Below are 25,726 nucleotides of genomic sequence, written 5' to 3' on the forward strand. Positions count from 1 at the left end.
TGGAGCTCACAAAATATTACAATAAACTTAAGCAATAGCTTCCCTGTAAGATTTATTTATTTATTTAAATCTTTTCTATACCGTCGTTAAGAAGGATCCGTCACAACGGTTTACAATAGAGCACATAAAATAAGGATGCTGAGATATATTAATTTACATAAGTGCCGTAATGATTCAGTACATAGTTTTCTAAATGCTATAATTGGTTTGTGGTACAATACTGTCCAGTAATTATCAGTTTAAAAACAATTCTAGCTTTATAAGTGTCAACTTCTCTTCTGGTGAAGACGAGAAGGTAGGGTAAAAACAGATAGAAATATAGCTACACACTTTAGTTGTTCATATCTCTCACTTCGCCTGCCTCACTGTTTCCCCTTCTCTGTTTAGTAGGCTTGCTTGAATAGCCAGGTTTTTAAGCCTTTTCTGAAGGTTTTGTTGTCTTTTTGCAACCTTAACTCTAGTGGCATGGTGTTCCACAGTGTAGGTCCTGCCAAGGATAGTGCTCTCTCTCTTACTTGAGTTAGTCTTGCTGTCTTAATTGATGGGATAGTAAGGAGTGCTTTATTCGCTGATCTTAGGTTTCTGTTTGGTACATGTACGCGGAAGGCTGTGTTAAGCCTGTATTCTCTGCTCAACAGGTAACCAGTGTAACTCAGCTGAGGTTTTGGTGATGTGGTCTCTCTTACTTTTACCGGTCAAAATTCTTGCAGCAGTGTTTTGTAGAATTTGTAGTGGTCTGAGTGAGATGTATGGTAGGCCTAGTAGTAGCGCATTACAGTAGTCAGTGCTTGCAAAAATCAATGCTTGTAGGACTGAACGAAAGTTCTTTGACGTTAGAAGTGGTTTGAGTCTTCTGAGTACCATAAGTTTAGCGTATCCTTCTCTAACATTTAAGGATATATGTTTTAAGCTTAATTCGGTGTCAATTATAACTCCTAGGTTCCATACTTTCTCCGCTAGTTCAATCTTTTGGTTGTTTTTGAGTGTGATAGTGTTTTGAATGATCTGTCTTTTTGTGTTCTAGATGTAGGAATTCTGTTTTCTTTATGTTGATTACTAGCTCCATTTGGTTTAGTAATTGTTTTATGATGTCAAGGTACATGTTGGCGATATTTAATGTTTTTTCAATGGTTTCATCTATGGGAAGTATTAGCTGTATATCGTCAGCGTATATATAGTGTGTTATGCCCAGCCCGGCTAGTAGGTGGCATAAAGGTAACAAGTATATGTTAAAGAGTGTAGCGGATAGCGCTGACCCCTGTGGTACTCCTGTTTCTAGGTGTATTTTTTCTGACATTTCGTCTTCAATTTGAACTTGGAAATTTATTTATTTATTTTTATTTATTTAAAATTTTTGTATACCGACATTTGTTTAGAAAACATCACATCTGTTTCCATAGAACAAAAAATAGCCAACAGGGCTTTACATAGAAACTGAATAAAGTAACTAGAGAGGGTGGGGGGGAGAGGGGGAGGGGGTAAGGGCTTTACAAAGAAAATATTAGGAGAACTGGGAAGGGGGGGGATAGAGGGATAAGGGAAACCAAGGATATGCTGTACACGTAAATTCAAGGCAAAAACATAATTAAATGCAAAAATAGCTTATGTACAATAGTAATACAATGGGGGGAGTTAAGAGAGGGGTTTAAGAAGGGACCTGGGGGCGGGGAGAGGGAGAACGGGGCGGAAAGGAGCAGGGGAGAAAAGGAGGGGTGGCTCAAGTATAAGTTCGTGTGAACAACCAGGTCTTGAGGTTCTGTCAGAATTTCTTAGGGCACGTTTCAAGGCGTAGGTGGGTGGGCATGGCATTCCATAGGGAGGGACCAGCTAGGGATATAGCGCGTTGTTTAGTGGCTGTAAGATGAAAGAGTTTGGGAGAGGGTGTGTGAATATTAGCTGTGTAGGGGGTTCTGGTAGGTCTGGAAGAGGAACGAAGGTGTAAACTGTCTGGGAACCAGAGCATTTCAGGATTGTGTATGGCTTTATGGATGAGGGTAAGAGTTTTGAATTGAATTCTGGCTGCGATGGGGAGCCAGTGGAGTTGTTTGAGAATGGGTGTGATATGTTCTTTTCTGCGGGTGCCTGTTAGTACTCGTGCAGCTGCATTTTGTAGCAGCTGTAGAGGGGCAATGCTGTTCTTGGGAAGTCCTAGGAGTAGAGAGTTTGAGTAATCTATCTTGGATAATATTAAGGCTTGCAGGGCAGTTCTAAAGTCGTTGAGGTGCAGTAAAGGTTTAAGTTTTTTGAGGGTGTGTAATTTGTAGTAACAATCCTTAATGGTAGAGGAGATAAATTTCTGTAGGCTGAATTGAGGGTCAAGTGTGACGCCTAGGTCTCTTACGGATTGCGAGAGGACAGGGGGAACAGGGGGAGAGTTGGCTGAGGGGGTAGGTAAGGTATTGAGGGGTTGCTGTGAAATGATCATAAGTTCGGTTTTGCTGGGGTTTAGGGCTAGGTTGAATTGTTACTCAAGTTATACCCCTTGTTAAATGTAAACCGATCCGATATGGTTATTTACTATGAAGGTCGGTATATAAAACTTAAATAAAAAATAAATAAGACTTGCCATACTGGGTCAGACCAAAAGTCTATCAAGCCCAGTATCCTGTTTCCAACAGTGGTCAAATCAGCTCACAAGTACCTTGCAGGATCCCATGGGGTAGATAGATTCCAAGCTGCTTATCTCGAGAATAAGCAGTGGATTTCTACAACTCTATCTTAATAATGGTTAATGGACTTTTCATCCAGGAACTTGTCCAAACCTTTTTTAAATACAGCTAAACTAATAGCTTTCACCACATCTTCTGACAACAAATTCCAGAGCTTAATTATGCATTTAAGTAAAAAAATATTTTCTCTTATTTGTCTTGCATGCATTACCTAGTAATTTCATTGTGTGTCCCTAGTCTTTGTACTTTTCCATTCCACTCCTTGTTTTATAGACCTCTATCATATCTCCCCTCAGCCATCTCTTCTCCAAGCTGAAGAGTCCTAACCTTGTTAGCCTTTATTCAATAGGGAATCATTCCATCCCCTTTCTCATTTTGGTCACCCTTCTCTGTACCTTTCCTAATTCTGATATATCTTTGAGATGTGGTGACCAGAATTGCACACAATATTCAAGATGAGGTCGTACCATGGAGTGATAGAGACATTATGATATTCTGTTTTATTCTCCATTCCTTTCCTAATAATCCTTAGCATTCTGTTTGCTTTCTTGGCTTCTGCTGCGCACTGATCAGAAGATTTCAACATAATATAAATGATACCTAGATCCTTTTTCTGAATGGTGACTCCTAATGTGGATCCTTACATTGTGTAGCTATAATTTGGGTTATTCTTCCCTAAGTGCATCAATTTGCACTTGTCCACATGAAATCATATTTGCATTTTCATGTCCAGTCTCTCAGCTTTGCAATGTCCTCTTGCAATTTCTCACAGTCCTCTTGTGATTTAACAGCTTTGAATAATTTTGTGTCATCTGCAAACTTGATCACCTCACTTGTTGTTTCCATTTCCATATTGTTTAAATATATTAAAAAGCATTGGACCCAGAATAGATCAGAGGCACTTCACTATTCACCTTTTTCCATTGGCAAAATTTACCATTTAGCCCTACTCTCTGTTTTCTATCTTTTAACCTGTTTGCAATCCACAATAGGCCACTGCCCCCTATCCCATGACTTTATAATTTACTAAGAAGTCTCTCATGAAGGACTTTGTCAAATGCTTTCTGGAAATCAAGATACAATATATCAACTGGCTCACCTCTAGCCACATGTTTATTTACACCCTCAAAAAATGTAGCAAATTTGTGAGGCAAGACTTTCCTAGGCAAAATCCATGTTGGCTTTGTCCCATTAAACTATGCTTATCTATATGTTCAGCAATTTTGTTTTTCATGATACTTTATACCATTTTGCCTGGCACAAATTCACTGGTCTGCATTTTCCTGGATCATCCCTTGATCCTTTTTAAAAGATTTGTGTTACATTATCAACCATCCAGTCTTCAGGTATCATAGTTGATGTTACTCATAGTTTATAAATTTCTAATAGCAGGTTCACAGTTTCATTTCTCAGTTCTTTCAGCACCTTGGGATGTATACCATCTGGTCCAGGTAATTTGCTACTCTTTAGTTTGTCACTTTGCCCTAGTACATCTTCCAGGTTCACTGAAATTTGTTTGTTTCTCTGAATCATCACCTTTGAATATCATTTCTGGCATGGGTATATCTCTTACCTCTTCCTCAGTGAATACCAAAGCAAAGAATTCATTTAGTCTCTCTGCTATGGCTTTGTCATCCCTAAGTGTCCCTTTTACCCCTTGTTCATCTAATGGTCCAATGGACTCCTTTGCAGGCTTTTTACCTCAAATGTAACTGAAAAAGATTTTGCTATGAGTTTTTGCTTCCACAGCAAGCTTCTTTTCAAATTCTCTCTTTGCCTTTCTTATCAATACTTTGCATTTGACTTGCCAGTACTTATGTTTCATGTTTTCTTCACTTGGATCCCTTTTCCATTTCTTGAAAGATGTTCTTTTAGAAATAGCCTCTCTCACCTCACCTTTTAAGCAATCCAGTAGTCATTTAGCCTTCCTTCCACCTTTTTTAATGCATGGAATACATCTGATCTGGGCTTCCAAGATAGTATTTTGAAACAACATCCATGCCTGAGCTAAATTTTTAACCTTTGCAGCTGCTCCTTTCAGTTTTTTACCTAACCATGTTCCTCATTTTATCATAGTTACCTTTTTGAAAGTTAAATGCAGTTGTAGTAGATTTCTTATTTGCATGAACTGCCTTCATTACATTCATATCTATCTCATGCAATTTCATTGTCGATATCCTGAAAACCTGGCTGGGGGTCCCCCAGGACAGGTTTGGGAGCCGCTGTTCTAGTTTAAAAGCTGCACTATCTCCTTTTTAAAGGTTAGTGCCAGCAGCCTGGTTCCACTCTGGATAAGGTGGAGCCCATCCTTTTGGAAAAGGCCCCCCCTTCCCAAATTAATCCCAGTTCCTAACAAACCTAAAACCCTCTTCCTTGCACCATTGTCTCATCCATGCATTGAGACTCTGGAGCTTTGCCTACCTCTGGGGGTCCTGTACATGGAACAGTGAGCATTTCTGAGAATGCCACCTTAGAGGTTCTGGATTTCAACTTTCTACCTAGAACCCTAAATTTGACTTCCCTAAACTCCCTCCTGCACTTTCCTATGTCATTGGTACCCACAAGTACCAAGACAACTGGCTCCTCCCCTATCTATCTAATGCATGAGGTCCACCATCTTTGCACCAGACAGGCAAGTTACCAAGTAATCCTTATGTCCAGCAGCCATCCACCTTGCTGCTAATTGAATCACCAACTATAACAGCCATCCTAACCCTTCCCTCCTGGGCACATGTCCCTGGAGACCTATCCTCTGTGCAAGAGAATACTATATCACATTGAGGACAGTTTCTAGCTGCAGGATTGCTTCCTGCCTTATCAAGCTGATGCTCTCCTCCCAGGTGACCTTTTTCCTCCAAAGCAGCACAAGGAGCAGGGATGTAAAGCTAACCTAAAGTACTTTTAGTCTATGGATTTATTTTGTTTGTCAATGACCCTCAAAACCCTACAATAATTTCTACTTATACCTTCCTAGTTACCCAACTTATTCATTCTTGTTTTGAATTAAACTCCTTCTGTATAAAATCTGTAGCAAATAACGCCTACCAAACACAATTACCATGTAAAATCAAAACAGATAAGGTCTAATAAACTGATATAAGCAAGATAAATGGATAGAGTATAGTAAGGAAGTTTGAAGTGTGCACACTTCTGGTCCTCTTCTGCTGCAAGGGGTGTGGGGTCTCTGGAAGCTGGGGCTGTGGAGTTCAAAGCTTTGATTGCTCACTGTGACCTCTGGCTTCCTCTCCCTTGGGCTGCTGGGAATGGTATGCTGATGAACATTCCAGTCCTTTTCTGCTGCAAGGGGTGTGAGACATCTGGAAGCTGGAATTCTAGTGTTCGAAGCCTGGATCACTCACTGTGACCTCTGGACTCCTCTCCCAGGGGCTGCTGGGAATGGTATATACAGATGAGCCTTCAAGTCCTCTTCTATTGCAAGGTGCCTGGAAGCTTGGACTGCGGCGTTCGAAGCTTGGATCGATTCCTGTGACCTCTGGAGTCCTCTCTCGGGGGCTGCTGGGAATGGTATGCAGACAAGCCTTCCGTTCCTCTTCTGTTGCAAGGGGGGTGGTGCCTCTGGAAGCAGCCGTCCCTTCTGGAAAAAATCAGAATACATCTTGACCATCAAAAATCTCACTGTGGATACTGTTACTGGTGCTTGCCTCACCTAAGGAGGCTCACAGATCTTCAGCCCTTTCATGGGCATTCCCAAAAGGAATCCAGCAAAAATGAGGGAGATCCTCTAGCAGGGAGTGCACAATGAGAAATCTCCAAATTAAATTTCCTGATGAGGCAGGAAGGTCTCACAAGGGAGTGGAAAAAAAAACTACATCCTCACTGCTCTGAAGTTAACTAAAAAAGACCACACATAATACTAAAAAGGCTGCACTAAATAGGATGAGGCATCCAATCCAAGTCCTCCAGGTTGGAAGGGTCTGAAATGGATGGAAGGCTCATAGATGTAAGAGTTCTACGCAGGGACCTCAGGCCATCTAGTGGTTGATCTAAGGGGGTGCCACAAATATAACAAAAATTAAAACCACATTCTTTCCAAAATAGTGTCTAGTAAACACTCTGTAACCTTCATACCACAGTAAACCCAAATAGTAACTAACTGTTTGGAAACAACCAAGTTTTCATCTTTTTTTCTAAATACCAGATAGCTGGACTCCAACCCAGTATCCAGTGGTGTGGTATTCCATATGTCTAGGCCAATCACTGAGATGTGACACCTTCCAGACCTCATGTACCGATGGAATTTGAAACAATGCACCATGTGCTGAGTGCAAAGTATGCGTGGGAGTATAACCGTTAACCAACTACTATAAATATTTGCTCCCTTCCTCCAAGCCACCTTAAACATCAAAATCATGATCTTAAACTTAAATCTTTTCCTGACGGGGAAAGCAATGTAATTGAAGTAATAAGTGTTGCACTCAGTCTATGAAGGTAAGCAAAGATCAACCTTGCAGCCATATTCTGTACTACCTGCAAACATTATGTAACAGACACTACAGTTTTGTTACCAGTAAGCCCTAGGAAAGTTCTAGTGAGCTAGAGTAGTCAGTGAGGGATAATTATTCAATTCAGCCCCCTCTCCCTTTGAGGGTGCTGGAGTGGCCGTCCCTTCTGTGAGGTTTTATAAGCAGCTTTCTACAGAGAGCTCTGGGGGGTAGTATAAGTGGCTGTTTTGGAGGATGGCTGGAGATTTTGTGGCCTGCATGGGGGCCTGGGCTCCATCCTAACTGGGGCCCTTTGGGCTTGGTCAGGGACTCCACTTCTGTGACTCATTCCATTTATTTTTAACTTTTCTATACTGACGTTCCTGTAAAAGATACAATGCAACTGCAAAATTCGCTCAGGGGTGATAATTAACAGTGGTACGGGGTCATAACAGTTTTACAAAAACAAATGAGTAGATAACTGACAAAACAAACAGGAACAATGAGCTGGACTGGAATGTCATCTTGAAAGTGAGGGAATATTAAGTGTCCGGGAAGGTTTGGCTGAATAGCCATGATTTAAGTTTTGGTTTTTTTTTTTTTTTTTTTAATGCAGATGGGCAAGGCTCTTGCTGGAGGTCGGGAGGCAACGCATTCCATTTATGGGGTCCTGCTGTCAATATGGTGCGCTTTAAGGATGTGTTTGCTTTTGGGGGGGGGGGCGCATACAGAGTGTCTTTGTAGGCGCTTCTGGTCTAGATGAGGTATGTGGTCTTAGTTGTATAGATGTGTTGAGAGATGTGAGGTTGTGCTTAGCTTTATGTATGATCGTGAGGACTTTGAAGAGAATCCTGGATTTGATGGGTAGCCAGTGAGGTTCTGAAGGGTGGGGGTGATATGTTCCTTTTTTTGGTATTGGTGGGAATCCTGGCTGCTGAGTTCTGAACCATTTGAAGAGGTTTGATAGACTTGGCCGGGAGACCGAGAAGAAGGGAATTGCAATAGTCCAGCTTCGACAGGATGATGGCTTGCAGCACCAATCTGAAGTGCTGGAAGTGAAGGAGTGGTTTTAGCTTTCTGAGGACTTGCAGTTTGAAGAAGCACTCCTTAGTGGTGGTGTTAACAAATTTCTTTAGGTTAAGCTGGTTATCCAGGATGATGCCTAAGTCTCTAACAAATGGAGTGTTTTATAATTGAGTTGGCTGATAGGATGAGTGGCGAGGTCTTCTTGAGAGATGATGATGATCTGTCTTGTTGGTGTTCAGAACCAGGTTGAGGGTGGAAAGAAGGTGGTTGATTGAAGGCACTCCATAGGTGCAGGGTGGTTGTCCTGGGTTAAGTTTTGGGACTTTGAAACTTTTTGTGGCAGAAGCCATGTGAGATGCTTGGGCCTCTTCTGGATACAGGGCACTGGGAACCCTGTGTTTGCGATGCCCACAGATAAGAAAGACCTGCTTCTTAGAGGTGGTCACCAGATACAAGGATAAACTCTGGTGTTAATATCATTTTGGGGGGGAAAGAAGATTTTGGATTGAAAGACCCAGGAGGAGGTTTTTCTACCCCTCTTCCTATGCATCAGAGGAACAGCTGGAGCTGCTGTTTCCAGGAGGATCTCACCCATCTGAGATCCACAAGGGACAAAGATCAAGGAAGAGAACAAGAACTGTTAACTGCGAGTGAGAACAAGTAAATATCATTGAGGACACCCAAATGGAGTCTTCGCTCCTAGGGAGAGAACGAGGGGTTTTCCCTGCCCACACAAGGATCCCCTGGCCACCTGGGAACTTCACTTTTCCATGCCTTGGAGGGTAGATTTTTCCCTGCCCCTGGTATAAGAGACCAATGTACAGATAGAGGGAAAGAGACTGTAACAAAAAAAAAATAATTCTGTGGTGATGAGGATTGTTAATTATTTTCAACAGTAAAGGCTTTAATTTTGGAACACTGAACCAGTGACTCCCAAGTGTTTGGCACCTACAGAACACACAGTGAGGACATGTACCCTTCTCCCAGGAAGAAGGAAAGTCAGCCTTAGCACACGCTCTAGGGACAGAGAGAAGAGAAATAGCTGCAGGTTAATCAGCCCCTAAGACTGACAAATTCTTTTATGGCCCCACCGGAGTGCAGTAAGCTCCTCAGGGTGGGGTTACAGTTGAATATTCTTACAAGGGAAACCAGCCAACAATCCATTACAATAGTCCTATATAGGTGTCACTAAAATCTGAACACAAAAAGACTCAACATCTCACCATGAAAGAAATGAGACTCAAAGTCACCATACCATCAAACTGCACCCCCAAATTTCTCGCTTCTGATACACTGTAGCTTACTGTGTCCTTAATTTTAAGACTCGAAGGCCCTGCAATGAACAACCATTCCATTTTTTTTTTCATTCACCTGTTACCTGAACCAGCTGCAGAGGCCTTCCGGGGGTAGGGAGGAGCCTTTCCCGGCCCCGACGGGGTTTCTAAGGACAATTTCCTTCTGACTGACGTCATCAGGGTGCGGCTGGTAGGAAATTTATTGTAAAGTCCAAAAGAATCAAAGTCCAGATAGGGCAGAATAACAGTAGGGAAAAAACAACTTCAGGAGCAAAAGTCTAAACAAAATACAGCTTCTCTCTCCCAAATCTCACAAGGCCAGAGAAAATCCCCATGCCTCAGAGGAGTGCTCTTCATCCCAGGAAACCTTCCTTGGTTTCCTCAACATGCTCCATCTTCAAATCCACAGAGATCCTCAGGAGCTTTCTAATTATTTCACCAGGCTGCAAGCCTCAGCCTGCCTCACTGCTCCTGAGTAAATCCAAAACAGCAACAACTCCTCCCAAGTGCGTGTGGAAGCCCCTTTTGTATCACACTCCCAGCCCATCCACCTTCGGGAGAAGGCAACTGCTTGTCCCCGCCAAACAGTACTCACAGCTCCTAGAAACCTCCCACATCTGGAAAGTTCCCAGTGATAATACATACTCCCTTAAAGCCTGTAACTTCTTCCTTCTAGTGGCCAGTGGGGGCCACACAAACGGTGAAGAAAAACAGAACATGCCAGATGGCCAAACAAATTGTACAGTACAGGGAATCTTACAGAAATAGCAATGTAGGATGAAGGAATATTAGCAGTTGAGCAAGAGTAATAAATGCATTTTTTTTGTTTTCTTTTTTAGGAAATATGACCATAGTAAGTCACAAATCTCCCCCACACAACACAAAATTTCTGTCTATTGCCTTTTAAACTGTAATGCACCTGCTCAATATTGGCAGTTTTGTCACCAGTGTCCCATATTAGATGTTTTCCAATGCATTGTGATTACGAAGCAAGCAGACGGTAACAATTGAGTGACCAAAGCCCTATCACACGATGAAATGCTTGACTTCCCCATATCCAAGCAAAGTGCGCTCTGGGGATGTACAGAGCAAAAGTCCAGTGATAGCAGAAATCTCCCTTTCCACCACAGAACATATGGAGATCTGACCCTCTAACTCCACTTCAAGGGTACCTGAATGATTTAGACCACAGTCCTTATCATTAACTCAGTTCTTTTAGTGCATAGAGACACTTTATTGGTCCTTCTGGATCTTTCAGCAGCTTTCGATACCGTCAATCACGCTATCCTCATCAACCAGTTAGCTGCGATAGGAATCTCTGGATTGGCGCTCTCCTGGTTCAAATCGTTTCTAACCAACAGAGGTTATAAGGTAAAAATCCAGAACAAAGAATCATCACGCCACGACTCGGCCATCTGAGTCCCACAAGGTTCCTCTTTATCCCCTACACTCTTTAATATTTACCTCCTACCACTCTGCCAACTCCTTACCAACCTCAATTTAATACACTTTCTCTATGCAGATGACATCCAGATCCTGATCCCCATCAAAGAATCATACTCAAAAACCCTCGAATACTGGGAATCCTGTCGCCTAGAAATCAAAAGCCTCCAACAGCCTAAATCTGGTACTAAACTCCTCCAAAACTGAAGTATTACTCATAACTCCTGATAACAATCTCACAGCTTGTCTCCCAACCAACCTACAAACCACTCATGTGAGGGATCTAGGTGTGCTAATCGACAATAAACTGAACTTCAAAGCCCACATCAATAAAACTACCAAAGACTGCTTTTATAAACTGCAAGTTTTAAAAAGGATAAGACCACTCTTCCACACCAAAGACTTCAGAACCATCCTCCAAGCCCTCATTTTCTCTAAATTAGACTACTGCAACTCTACTTGGCCTCCCTTCCTCATATACAAAACCGCTCCAAATGGTTCAAAACGCAGCAGCCCGTCTACTAACAAACACCAGGAAAAGAGACCACATCTCCCCAGTCCTATAAGACCTCCACTGGTTACCAATTCATTTCAGAGTCATTTATAAATCCATCAACTTGATATACAAAATCATTCACCAACATACCATAATCGACCTACAAATTCCTCTCCGTTTACACAAATCCACAAGACCGACCAGGGAAGCCTACAGAGGATGCCTCCTTGTTCCACCCACCAAAACCACTAATCACAGCACCTTAAGAGACCGAGCCCTTTCCACAGCAGGCCCACCGTTATGGAACTCCATCCCCCCAGATCTCAGAAATGAGCCATGCCTCCTAACCTTTAGGAAAAGACTCAAGACATGGCTTTTCAGGCAAGCCTTCCCGAACTCCACCTAACACGCACCATCAATAAATTCTCTGCACAGAAGCTATATATATTGGACTCCATATTTATATTGTACACTTGTATATAATTAATCTCCTCTATCTCTCTTTATTTCTTACAACCCCAGTTCATTAGCCCCTGTTAATTGTAACTGCATCTCTTCATCACGTTTATTTATGTTCTTGGTTGTATTCTTCACACCCCTGTTTTTTGTAAACCGACATGATGTGAACGATTTCATGAATGCCGGTATAAAAAAACCTTAAAATAAAATTAGCAGATGTAACCTTGTTGTATTTATTAGTTAATATTCCTTGAGAGTTTACTAATATCCTTTTGTCTTACAAGACCACGTTCCTTAAATAGTTCAATATCATTTGTGTTTGCAAAGGACCAGCCAAACGCTTATATTTTTCTGAAAACTTTCCTTAACTGCAAGGAAAGAAAATGGGTCTGTTTGGGCACATCAGGCTCCCTTTTTTAGGTCACTGAAACTTTTAAGAGTTGTGTCCTCCCAAGCTGCTAAACAAAAGGGAGGACTTTAAATTGGAAAGATAACATTTCAGGTAAGAGTCTATGGAGCAAGACTGCTGTTCTTATTAAGGAAGATATTGGTGAGATCTCCTGATTGTATTCGCTGCCCTCCATACTCCTACAATGTGCGATATAACAGGACTGCTCCTACAGATTGATTTGGCCAGAGGTGAAGAAGCTGGAAGGAGCAGCATTATATCTAGTTCCACGAACATCTAATGACAAGCTGCGAGCATGGCAACTCTGCTTTGGAGCCCATGTCCTTAGGCAGCTCATGTCCTTAGGCAGCTCAGCCTCGCAGCTCAATAATAAATTCTGGGGTTTGGTAAACCATTTCCTCCTGTTTCTTGGGCATACACAATGATTGGAGCTTAATTTGGTACAGCTTATCTTGCGATATGAAAGTAGACATCTCCTTGATGAGTTCCTGAAACACTCTTGCAGGAACATTACAGGGTATGTGTTAACATAAGTTTAGTGACCAGAGTAGAATTTTCATCTTTAGTAAATTAATTCTGCCTGCCCTGTGCTCTGCACAGTCATGAAGGTCCTCCTTGATTCTCTGAATTATAGAGGTGTAAGCAGCTTTGAAAAGTTTACTCAGGTTCTTATCTACCATAATACCTAGATACTGAGTCTTGTCTTGGCTACTTTAAATGAAGCCATGCATTCTGGCTCTTACTGGTAAGAGTTCTGACTTGGAGAAAATAACTATGTATCTAAATAAAAGGCTATATCTTTCCAGCAGCTATATCAGTGCAAGGCCATATCTATGTGGCTCTGTTAAAAATATAGATCATCATCTGCATATGGAACAATTTTATACAAGACCTTGAGAAATTTAAAGTCACTGATATGAAACGAGCTGCATACTGCTTGTGCTAGGGGCTCAATGACTAGGTCTAAGGGGATATTTCTGCCTGGTGCCATGCAAGATTTTGAAAAAAGGAAAGAAAAAGCCATTGATGAGAATGTGGGCTCTTATATTTGTTCATCTTTTGATCACTTTGTGGGAAATGTAGTTGTTTCTCTCCTGAGTTATGGGTCTTTACCTGCTGTCATGTTCATTGCTTTCTGCAGCTCTCTCTATCAATGGTCAGTAGCCCATGTATGGTAGGCGCTTTGGAAGCACAAACTCTTTCTCCAGCCATGATTTAAAAGAAATTGTGGGGGCACTCCTGACAGTGCTTTGGTTCTTGATTTGGGTTGAGGAGACCCAGGAATTTATCATTGTTTGAAATGTTATGGAAAATGTTTGAATATTTTGAACTTACAGTACATAGTAAGTGTCCCCTGGATGTCATTTTGAGTATCATGGGTCCATGGGATGTAGATTCTGGGATATTTTAAGGCAACAGAAGTTAAGGGGTTTTGATGAGGTTGCCTCCTTAAGCTTATTAGGAGGACAGGATTGGTGGGGAAGTGACCTGGGAAGATATAATGCCCTTTCCAGGTTGGAGTTTCAGAGGAGAGGGGACCTATAGGATGCAGAGTCCTGGAACAGGCAGCCCATGGGCTGGTGGGGCCCTGGGATTCCTTCAACATGGAGTGGGCGCTGCAGGGGGTTTTCCCTTCAAAGGACAAGGCCCAGGCCAAAGAGAGGAGAGCAGGCAATTCCTCCCTCTGAAGATAAAGAGATTTGGAGCAGGAGGTGAAGGGGTGACACACAAGGAGGAACACCCAAAAAGGACTGAACATTGCAGGAGAGAGAGGCCCAGGATAGTGGAAAAGAGGTGCTGAGGTCAAGAGGTTGTGATTAGCTCATGGGGTTGGGTGTGGGTGGCCTCAGTAGGTACATGTGAATTTGAGCTCCATTAGAACATAAGAAGTTGCCAGACTGGCTCAGATCGAGGGTTTACCAAGCCCAGTATCCTGTTTCCAAGTGACCAATCCAGATTGCAAGTACCAAACATTAAGAGCAACAATCCCCATACCGGGAGTTGAATTCGGGCTGCCTGCGTGAGAACCAGGAATCCTAACTGCTAGATTATGTTCCCAGAAAAGAGAAAGGAGAGAGAGAGAAATTTGGAGGAAAGAGAATGGATTCTGTGACTAAAACACAGAAATTTTGTTCAAATGTGGACTGGGTATATGGTATTCCAAACCTTGGGGGTACCAGAATGACTGCATCCCATGAACTCTGATAATTCAGTATAGACTGTTTACCCTCTTTAAATTGTACATAGTTGCTGGCTGGGAAATCCAGAAAAATAGAGTTGAGAGTTTGGTGGTCTGTATATGGTATGACTTTGTTTGTGAAGCTTTATATATGCCAGTACTAATTAAGAATTATGAGGGACCAGGTTCATTGAAGGGGAGGATAGGCAACTGATATGTGTGCCTGAGCTGGAGACCAACATGGAGAAAGGCAACTGACCCAGAATTCTTTGCTATCTTAGCCTTCCTGGCTATATGTACTTCAAATATCCTACTGAGCCTGACCTGCAGGAATTCCAAAGACACCTGGACAGCAGTTGAAGCTGGTGACACTCTGTGATGCCTAAGTATAGGGTCACAAAAGCAGAAGGCAACAGTGGGAACCTCAGGCTAGACTCACTACAGGGGCATCTGTAAACACAGCCTAAGATGTATTAATTGCCCTGACCAACAAGATTTTAACAGAACAAAAGACTATCTAAAGAGTGATGGTAAATGGGCCCCACCTTGGAGAAATAATCAAGGTAGCTTAGGGATAATCTTATCATGCTGTTGACATGACAACCTATGTAAATTATTCTCTGGGTAGTCATGCACTCTTAGAATTTCTAACCTAGTACTATATTGTATAAAAGAAGGATCAGTTCAGGTATTCAATGAGATGCTGGTGGTCTGTTTGTCAGAGAAATGGCATCAGCATCTCCCAAGAATACTTATATTGATCAATAAAAAATTATACTTTCTACAAAATCTAAGTGTTCTTGTATCCCTGGATATAAGTGTCATAAAGAATGGCTTGGCGCTTAACATTTTGGCACCCGAACAGGGACTTGGTGGCTGCAGCTACCGTGAATTGGGCAGTCTTGCATCTGAATCTGCTGGACAGGCTCAGACCTAACACTGGTACTTGGACAATTTGACTCTTGTCCGAAGAAAATTTCCCAGATAAATATTTCTGGATGTTTTCCTTATTGCATATAATTCCCAGGAACAGAAGATTTCTGGATGACTGTTTATTAAAGTGATACCCAGAAGACAGAAGAGAGAGTGCCCCCACTACAGTAGGGGATGACAGATCTGTTTGTAAGTATTTAATCAGGCCTACATAATCAACTTGTAAGTATAATTTTCTAGTTAGTAAGTAAAAGATTTTCTTTGGCCAATTGAAAATCAAAGTGCACTATTTATTTTGATCTGCTGTGGGGACACCCACTTGTAGATTATTTTTTTGTATACTTAATGAAAAAACTTATTAAGAGTGATTTTGGTTTATTTGTCTGTATATTTGTCAATACATTTGTACTGGAAAATAATACAAAGAGGTTTAAAACAGCAACAGTTAGTCCTTGCCATGCTTGCAGGGCTGTGGGATTATTAGAGAAACATAAAAAGGGAAAGTTTTTGGAAAAGTATAGTTTGAAATCTGGTTTTCTGTTTGTCTGATTGCTGCCATGGTGTAATGCATTGCAGTGAGTGGGGTCTAAATTACAATTGTCATGGAAGTTTCAGAACTTGAAAGGGCACTGGGAACTGGAGAGTTAACTGTGTTGGCAGGTAAGAGAAAGTGGGAGGTATGTAAAGCTCAAGATTCTTATGTGCAAGTGGAAACAGTGGGAAGAACTGGCTTAAATTAATTGCTTTTTTTGGGAGTTATAAACAGACTAATGAGGAATTAAAGTTGTGGAGAAATGTTACAGAAAGTGAATTTTATTTATACGTCTTTTATATACTGAAGTATTGGCAGGGGCCTTCACTCCGGTTTACATTTATAACAACACTATACATTGAAATCAGATGAACAGTTTTAACAGAGTTAAAGTTATAATGAATATACATAAAAACCTGTTAAAGGTCTAAATATGTCAGAACTGTTAAAAACATAGACATACTTTACCATATTTATAATTAAATCAGAATATAGACAAGGATAAGTAATAGCTCTTGGGAGCAATACAGACGGTGGGTTAGTGATATATTATCAAGTGATATCAAGGTTAAGATCAGGAAGTGAGTTGATTGGATAAGTACTGGGTAGGGGGAAGAGCTGAGGGGAGGATGGGTCTGGAGGGGGAGATTAAAGGAAAGAGGAGGGGGAAAGTGGTGGTTAGGGCAAGTGGAGGAGTGGGGATGTATGTAATTGTCATAGTCATTGGTTTAACCTATTCCGTCTTTGTAAGCTTGCTTGAAGAGCCATGTTTTGAGTAGTTTTTTGAACAGTTTGGTGTTTTGTAGTCTGAGACTGGAAGGAAGAGTGTTCCAGAGGATAGATCCGGCTATTGAAAAGGATCTTTTTCTGGTGGTAGTTTGACTGAGGTGAGTGGAGGGATTTCTAGACGTGCTTTATTGGTAGATCTCGTGTTGCGTTGAGTGTGGTGAATTTGTAGAAGGGAGTTGAGGCAATCGTGGTCATTGTGGTGAACAGAGTTGTGAATCATTGATAGTGTTTTGTATTCGATTCTTTTTGCTATGGGTAGCCAGTGTAGCTCTTTTGGCACGGGTGAGATATGGTCTGTTCTTTTGAGTCCCGTGAGAATTCGCGCAGTGACGTTTTGAAGAATTTGTAGGGGGTGTAGAGTAGATTTCGGAAGACCTATTATGAGGGTGTTGCAATAGTCGATGCTTGAAAAGATCAGGGATTGGAGGATGGTTCTGAAGTCTGGTTGGTTTAGTAGGGGTTTTAGGTGTTTGAGGATTGATAGTTTGTGGAATCCTTCTTTAGTTTTCATGGTGATGTGTTTTTTAAGGTTGAGTTGGGGGTCTATCCAGATTCCTAGGTCTTTGACTTGTTCTTTTAGTTTGATGGGGTTGTTGTCTATGATGATGGGGTGGTTTAGATGATCACCGGAGATGCTTTTTTCAATCAACATACATTCAGTTTTGTCAGTGTTGATACAGAGTTTTAGTTGGTTTAATAGTAGTTTGATTTTGTTGTTGTGGAAGCTGTTTTAAGAGCATTCTCTATGGTGTTTGATACTGGAATGATTAGCTGGATGTCATCAGCGTAAAGGAAGTAGGTGATGGAGAGGCTTGATAGAAGTTGGCAGAGAGGTAAAAGGTAGATGTTGAAGAGAATGGCCGATAGCGAGGATCCTTGAGGTACTCCAGTTTCAAGTGGGATGGCTTGTGAGGTGCAGTTTAGATTTACTTTGTAAGATCTATTGTGGAGAAAGGATGTGAACCAATCTAGAGTTTTTCCTGATAGGCCAATTTCGGATAGTCTGGAGATTAGTGTACTGTGTCAAATGCAGCTGATAGGTCAAGAAGAATGATGATGTAGCGTTGTCCATGATCAAAACCTCTTAGGATAGTATTTGAAAGGTTGATGAGAAGAGTTTCAGTACTGTGATTTTTTCTGAAGCCATGTTGAGTTGGGTATAAGATGTTGTTAGTATCTAGATGATCAATTAGTTGTTTGAGTGCGGCCTTCTCTGTTAGTTTTGTGAGGAATGAAAGGTTTGAGATTGGTTGGTAGTTGCTTAGATCGTAGGGGTCAAGGTTCTTTTTTTTTTAAATGGGTTTTATAGTGGCGATTTTTAGGTTTACTGGGAGCTCTCCTTCAAGTGATTTATTAATAATAGAAGAGATGATTGGTGCGATGTTGTGGGAGATTTCTTTTAGAGCAAGTGTTGGTATTGTATCAAGTTCGTGTCTGGCTGGGTTAAGTGATTTGATGAGTTTCTCTGTTTCAATGATTGTTATCGGGTTGAAATGAGTCCAGGGTGAGATGTCTGGGAGATTCAGGTTTACATTGGAGTTTGTGGTCTTGGTTATTTTTTCTGAAATTTTGTTGACTTTGTTTTTGAAGAAGTTTGCGAGGTCTTGGCTTAGGTTTTTTTGTGGGGGTTTGGCGTTGTGGTTGTTTACTGTTTACTTTGAACTCTCCTATCTGTGTATATAGTTGGTTTACTCATATTGATTTATATTTATATCTAGTTTTCACCACCCTGTTTAATGTACTCTATTGGTTATATGTAAGGGCCCCGCCCAAAAGTTAATCTTGTTCCGCTGTTATATGTAAGGGCTCCGCCCAAATGTTTTTGTTTTTTGTAAACCGATGCGATGTGTCAACGGATGTCGGTATAAAAGAGACCTTAAATAAAATAAATAAATAAATAAATAAATTAGGTTATTTACAATATTGAAGAGGGTTTTTGGGTTATTTGAAGAATTTAGTATTTTTTTGCTGAAATATTCCTTTTTTGCTTTATTAGGTTTTTATAGTAGGCAAGGTAGGTTCGATATCTTTCGAGTGTAAGTTGACATTTGTTTTTCCTCCAGTCTTTTTCTTTTCGTCTGAGAATGGATTTAGTCTCCTTTAGTTGAGGGTTGAACCATGGGTTGTTGGTTTGTCTTTGTGAATTGATTAGTTTGGTTCTTTCAGGGTTTATTCTGTTAGCTGCTTCAGTTGTTATATGATGCCAGGATTGAGTTGCACTGTTTATGTTGGAGAGGTCGATTTTTAAAAGTTGTTTATCGAGTTCTTGTTGGAGTAGATCTGGAATGAAGGGTGGTCGGTATTTAAAGGAGTGAATGTTGTTGACTTCAGTCTTGTTGGCTGTGTTGGTATGAGTCGTACATTGTAGGAGAAAGTGGTCTGACCATGAGACTTGAGATTAGGAAATGGATGAATTTGAGAAAACGTTATTGCTAATGAAGATCAGGTCAAGGGTATGTCCAGCTTTGTGTGTTGAGTTGTTGACGAGTTGTGTGAATTGGAGAGTGGATAGTACATCGAGCAGGGTTTGGCAAGCTTGGGAGGGAGGTATAGAGTCAATGTGGAGGTTAAAGTCTCCCAGGATGATTGTAGGTTTTTTGTTGATTTTTAAAATGAGGAATTCAATGAGCAGTGATATGTCTCTGTCGAAGTTTGGGGGGGCAGTAAACTAGGCATATCTGAAGGTTATCTGAGTCGAAGAGGGCTAGTTCAAATTGGTGGGGGAGGGAGATGGGGATTAGTTTCATGTTGAAGTGTTTTTTGATTAATAGTAGTCCGCCTCCTCGTCGGGATTTCCTTGGAACTGAGAATAGATCATAATTGTTGTTGGTTAGTTGGTTCGATAGTACGTGGTCAGTGGTTTTGAACCATGTTTGTTACAGCAATGAAGTCTAGGTTTTGGTCATGGAGGATGTCTGATAAGAGTATGATTTTCTTGGAGAGGGCTTGTGCGTTTATGAGAAGGAATGTTAGGTAGAACAGGTTTTTTGTGGTTTCTAATAGTGGAATGTTTATTAGGTGTCGAATCTTTTGTTTTGGTGAATTTGATGGTGTGAGGTACATATCGAACTGTTGGGCGGGTGTGAGGGGGGAATAAGTTATGGTAGGGGTGTTTTCAGGATTGGGGTGGTTGAGGGGAGAGGTGAAGGGTTATGAAGGTGATCTCTAGTTTGGAGAATGTCTGTTGGATTTGTGGTTTTGTACTTCTTGGTGTTTTTTGGGGCACGCTAAGGGGCACAACAAGGGGCAGGCCCCTTTATCGCGCTCCTTCGGCGCGCTTTGGGGCTTTTTCAAATGCAGCGGTCGAATGAGGCTCACCTAGGAGGTGGGTCCAGAGTCATGCCGAAGTGTCTTGTCCGGGTGTGAGCCAGAGGGAGGTTGATCCATTCCCGGTCGTGTGGTGAAGCTGGCGCCGGGTGAAGGTCGGAGGGTTCGTTTGGCGGTGTTTTCTCTGTGCGCTCTGGGAAATGGAGACTGTTCCGAGGTCAGCACCAATGAAGAGGGCTGGTTGTTAAGTTAAACGGCAGAGGAGGCGCAAAACTGTTGGGTAGTGCTGAAGGCAGAAGTTCTTCTCGGGGCTGCACGAAGGTTTCACGAAGGTTTCATCAGCTTTCTCTGGATGGCTAGCATTGAATTTGCGCAGAATGTAATAAGGTATGGTTTCTTTAAATGATAGGTAAAAAAATACTGGTATGTGAGATAAGGAAGGTAAACGGCTTTGAGGCTCTCTTGACCTTTTTCTCTGCACATAATATATGTTTGGGTCCTGAATCAGACTGGAATGCCTGTGTGTAATGAAATACTATAGATACTGTTTATTTAGGGAAAGAACCTATATGGCAGAATGAGTTGACACATGCAGTTAGTTTCTGAGTGCCTTGCTCTTTGAATAAAGTAGACACTTGTAATTGTTTAAAAAGAGATCTGATAGAGATTAGAGAAGCTTCCTTGTTGTTTTTCTGCTTTTGGCTTTCTTTGTTTAATGGATTAAAAAATCATGTGGTTAGACCAGAATAGGATTTCTTTCTTTTTAAGTTAGGTAAAATATTCACAGTAGTTTCCTACTTTAGTTAGAAATGAAATGGTATCCGGTAGCTGTCTTTGTCTTCCCATGTGATTAGATTTAAAAGATGAATCAGCCTGGTATGTTACCTCTGATTTACCAAGCATTAAGAAAAACATTACCTAAAGGTGTACAGCAAAGGTTAGATAATGTAGTAGAGCTGGAAAGTAAGCTGTGGTCAGAGATGTTTCTCAATATTTGTCATTATGGTGATTTGTATGTTAGAAAAAAGAGTAAAGGAGCTGAGGATTTAACTAAACAAACTAAATTATGTTCTATGCAGATGGAGGAATTACAAGTAAGTGAAAAGAGGAAGAGAAATATAAAGTTTCTCTAGATAGAAGAGCTGCTGAGAGAGTATCTGGGATAACCGGGTTTACAGTGGTTTCAGATGTTGAATATGGAACCAGTGGGTGTGATGCTTGGTATCCCCAGAATCAATTAATAGGTGCAGTAGTTATACCTAGAGGGAATAATGCCTGTGGAAGAGGGATGGTAAGAGGTAGAAAGGGAATAAATGGCAGAGGTGTATATGGTAGCCCTTCACAAGGAGCTGGTTTTGGGCCTGATAGGAGAGCAGGTATAGAATGCTGGTATCGTGGGAAATTTGGACATTTTTGCAAATGAATGGAGAGCAAATACTGAAAGAAATTCCTCATATAATAGACCTTGTGGTACAGGCAGACAAGGAGGATTTCCCCATTGGGATCCTGCAAATGAGATTCAGAGATATAGAACAGGAAATGGTTATACACAATGACTTTTAGGAGTGGTGCAAATTAGAGCAGGAGAAGAAGCACCCATGTTGACAGTATATATCAATAAGCAACCTTTCACTTTTTTTTATTAGATTCTGGGGGCAACTATTTCAGTGCTAACTATACTTCTAAAAAGAGTTCAATTGTCAAATGAAACCATACAAACCATAGGATTTGAAGGACAGAATAAGCTGGTACAGAGAACAGCTAAAACTAGTATACAGTCTTAGATTTGGCTAATGCATAGTACTGTGTGCCTCTGGCTGTGCAAAGTAGGGAATTAACAGCTTTCCAGTATAACAAACAAAGTTATTAATGGGCTAAACTCCCACTAGGTTTTATAGAAAGCCCTTCTATCTTTTCTAAAATCTTGTCCCAAGATCTTCAGACAGTTCACACCCGACTCCCAGCTGGTGTATCTTTGATTCAGTATGTAGACATCTGTTAATCACAGCACCTACACAATCTGTTTGCATGTACGCTACAGAGTTACTTTTACAAACATTAGCACAGGGAGGATATACAGTAAATTCTAATAAGCACAAATTTGTCAGTCACAGGTTTCGTTTCTAGGAATTAAGTTAGGGGTAGATGGTAAAAGTATTGGCTGTGCATTGCATGACCAATTAACAGAGGTGGCAGTTCCCCAGACTGTAAAACAGCTAAGAGGACTAGAGGGATTGCTAAACTTTTGCAGGCTGTGGATACCCACATTTAGTACAAAAAGTAAATTACTTAGATGACATCTTAAAGGCAGACCTGCTAGTGAAGACAAATTGGCACTAACTACAGAAGACTCAAAAATTGTACAGGATCTAGTACAGTCAGTACTGAATGCACCTAGTTTGGCTTTTGTTGATTTAAGTTGTGAGAATGATCTGTGGGTATATGATTGGTTCTGAAGGATGGGCAGTGGCTGCTGCTCAGCATGATAATATAACCCCCATTGCTTATTTCTCTGACAATAATCAATGCTAAAGTATTTGTTAATTGAAAAAAAAAATTGTCATATTCTAATGATAACAGATATCTCAAATTTAGAAATATAGGACACCATGCCATGGTTTACTGATGGGTATAGCAGTAACTTGCAGCATATATGCTGATTTAGATTGTTTTCTCTCTTATACATCATCACCTCAGGAAATGGAACAAAAGGGGTTTTAGATCTGCAGATGGAGAGCAGCTCTCACACCACAACTTGTGGTAGAGCCTCCTAGAGGCATAACAATAGAGACAAAGTAGCCTCATGACCGCTATTTGCAGAATTAAGGCATATCAGAATGTTTAGTTTCAATGAAGCTGTAATTTCACTTTAACAATTATCTTAATTTTGTTGTATGCCAGATTTTATATTTTTCCAGGTTGCCAACAAAGCCTTCTCTGCCATGTGAGCTGTAACACTTGAAGATTATATTTTTTCCCAGTTTGATTTTTTTTTTCATTTTTATTTATTATTATTTTATTTTATTTAAAGTCTCTTCTATACCGATAACCGTTCGCACATCGTATCGGTTTCCATCAAACAATTAACTTTTGGGCGGGGCCCTTACAAGTAACAGTAGATTAACTGAGTAAATATGAATACATGGAACTATAATGAAATAACTACAAAGTACAGTAAATATAATAATCTAACAATGTACAGTATATTTACAGCATTCTTAGTCATATTCGGCGGATGGGTAACAGTTCAGCTACTCGGATTGTTACTTGCTTGTTGTTGGAGATCTTTATGCATGGGAGGGGGGAAAGGGAGTAAGCTTGTTGGAACAGCCAAGTTTTGAGTTTTTTTTTTAATTTAGGGGTAGAGGTCTCAGGGGCGGATTTTAAGAGCCCTGTTCGCCTAAATCCGCCCAAATCCGGGCGGATTTAGGCAAGCAGGGCCCTGCGCGCTGGTAAGCCTATTTTACATAGGCCTACCGGCGCGCGCAGAACCCCGGGACTCACGTAAGTCCCGGGGTTCTCTGAGGGGGGCGTGTCGGGGGGCGGTCCCGGTCGTCGCGGCGTTTTTGGGGCGTGTCGGCAGCGTTTTGGGGGAGGGTACGGGGGCGTGGCTACGGCCCGGGGCGGTCTGGGGGCATGGCCACGCCCTCCGTACCCGCCCCCAGGTCGCGGCCCGGCGCGCAAGAGGCCCGCTGGCGCGCGGGGATTTACGCCTCCCGGAGGGAGGCGTAAATCCCCCGACAAAGGTAAGGTGGGGGCTTAGACAGGGCTGGGTGGGTGGGTTAGGTAGGGGAAGGGAGGGGAAGGTGAGGGGAGGGCAAAAGGAAGTTCCCTCCGAGGCCGCTCCGATTTTGGAGCGGCCTCGGAGGGAACGGGGGTAGGCTGCGCAGCTTGGCGCGCGCCGGCTATACAAAATAGATAGCCTTGCGCGCGCCGATCCAGGTTTTTAGCAGATACGCGCGGCTCCGCGCGTATCTACTACAATCCAGCGTACTTTTGTTTGCGCCTGGAGCGCAAACAAAAGTAGGCCTATTCGCGGAGTATGAAAATCCGCCCCTCAATGCGTAATTCAGGCGGCAAGGAGTTCCATATAGTGGGGCCAGCTAGGGAAAATGCTCTGCTCATGGTAGATGAGAGTTTGATTGATTACAGAGGGTTCCTTGTAGGGCTGGGCGTGTAGGTCTCTTAGAAGTACAGGGGAGGAGGGGAGGGTTGATCCAGTTGAAGTTAGCATTTATCAGACTTTTATGGATGAGGGAGAGCGCTTTGTAAAGTATTCGAGAGGGTATTGGGAGCCAGTGGAGCTCGATAAGTGTGGGAGTAATGTGGTCTCTTCTTTTTGTGTTTGTCAGTATACGTGCAGCGGCGTTTTGTAAAAGTTGTAATGGTTTGGTATGTGTTGAAGGGATGCCAAGGAGGAGTGCATTACAGTAGTCTATTTTAGACAGGATAATAGACTGGAGAACTGTGCGAAAGTCAGAAAAGTGAAGTAATGGTCTGAGTTTTTTTATCGTTTGTAGCTTAAAGTAGCAGTCCTTTGTGATAGAGTTAATAAATGGTTTGAAAGTGAGATGGTTATCAATGAGGACACCTAGGTTGCGAGTGTGTGTGGAAAAAGAAGTAGATGCGTATGAGGGTGGAATAGCTGGGAGAGGATCCTTATTAGAGATGATTAGAAGTTCAGTTTTGTTAGGATTTAGAGCCAAGTGCATGTCTGTGAGGAGTTGGTTAATGGCTGAAAGGCAGGATTCCCAGTTTTGTAGGGCAGTTTGGAGAGAGTCAGAAAAGGGGAAGAGAATTTGCACATTGTCTGCATAGATGAAATGCTTGATGTGAAGGTTTGAGAGAAGGGTGGTAAGGGGAAGCATGTAGATATTAAAGAGAGTAGAGGAGAGGGAGGAGCCCTGGGGAACACCTTGTGGGAGACTGATAGGTTCAGATTCATTGTTATCAACTAGGACAGTGAAAAAGCGATTTTGGAGATAGGATTGTATCCAGGAGAGTGCGTTACCAGAGATCCCAATACTTCTGAGGATGTTGAGGAGGATAGAGTGATTGACAGTGTCAAACGCAGCAGAAATGTCAAGCATGGCAATCAGATAGGAGGATCCTGAGTCTGTACCTCTGATAAGGGTGTCAGAAAGAGAGAGTAGCAGGGTTTCGGTACTTAAATGCTTCCTGAAACCATGTTGGGTTGATGGGAGAATGTTATGTTCAAGGTGGAGAGAAAGGCGAGAGTTAACTAGTTTTTCAAGTATTTTGGCTAGTAGGGGTAGGTTGGAAACAGGTCTGTAATTGGACAATGTGGTAGGATCAAGATTGGGATTTTTGAGTAGCGGTTTCACTACTGCTTGTTTGAGCACGTTAGGGACTGTGCCTTGCTCTAGGGAGCAGTTGAAGATGTTGGATAGAGGTTTGGCGATAACTTTGGGAATAGATAGTAGGAGCTTAGAGGGGATAGTTTCAGAGGGATGAGAGGAGGGTTTCATCTTTTTTAAGATGTTCTCGACTTCCAGGGAGGAAGACGAGTCGAAAGAGGAAAGAGTTGCTGTGGTGCTGATAATAGGAAGAGGCACATTGTTGTTGTGGGAAAAGTGTGCCGTGATGGATGCAACTTTATCTCTGAAGAAGTGTGCTAAATCATTGCATCGGTTCTTGGAGGAGGTTGCTCATTGTAGGGTGTGAGAGGGAGTGGTAAGGTCTGCAACCATGGTGAAAAGGGCCTTGGGGTTATGTTGAAGACCGTGTATTTTTCTGGCATAGTATTCGCGCTTAGTATGGAGGATG

General features: G+C 41.8%; 1 protein-coding gene across 2 annotated transcripts in view; it reads right to left on the bottom strand.

Annotated features, from left to right (window-relative positions):
* The window catches only part of ITGB1BP2 (integrin subunit beta 1 binding protein 2), a 69,508-nt gene that overhangs the window by 7,854 nt on the left and 35,928 nt on the right, over positions 1-25,726 (bottom strand). The window contains exon 10 of one of the 2 annotated variants that reach the window (XM_029607224.1): positions 4,967-6,264. The exons of the other annotated variant lie outside the window; for it this stretch is intronic. Within the exon in view, the coding sequence (XP_029463084.1) occupies positions 6,025-6,264 (240 nt within the window). The 3' untranslated portion in view covers positions 4,967-6,024. Of the gene's footprint in view, positions 1-4,966; positions 6,265-25,726 lie in introns of those variants that run through there. 2 annotated transcript variants of the gene reach the window in all.

Source organism: Rhinatrema bivittatum, chromosome 6, assembly GCF_901001135.1.
Source record: "Rhinatrema bivittatum chromosome 6, aRhiBiv1.1, whole genome shotgun sequence".
NCBI lineage: Eukaryota > Metazoa > Chordata > Amphibia > Gymnophiona > Rhinatrematidae > Rhinatrema > Rhinatrema bivittatum.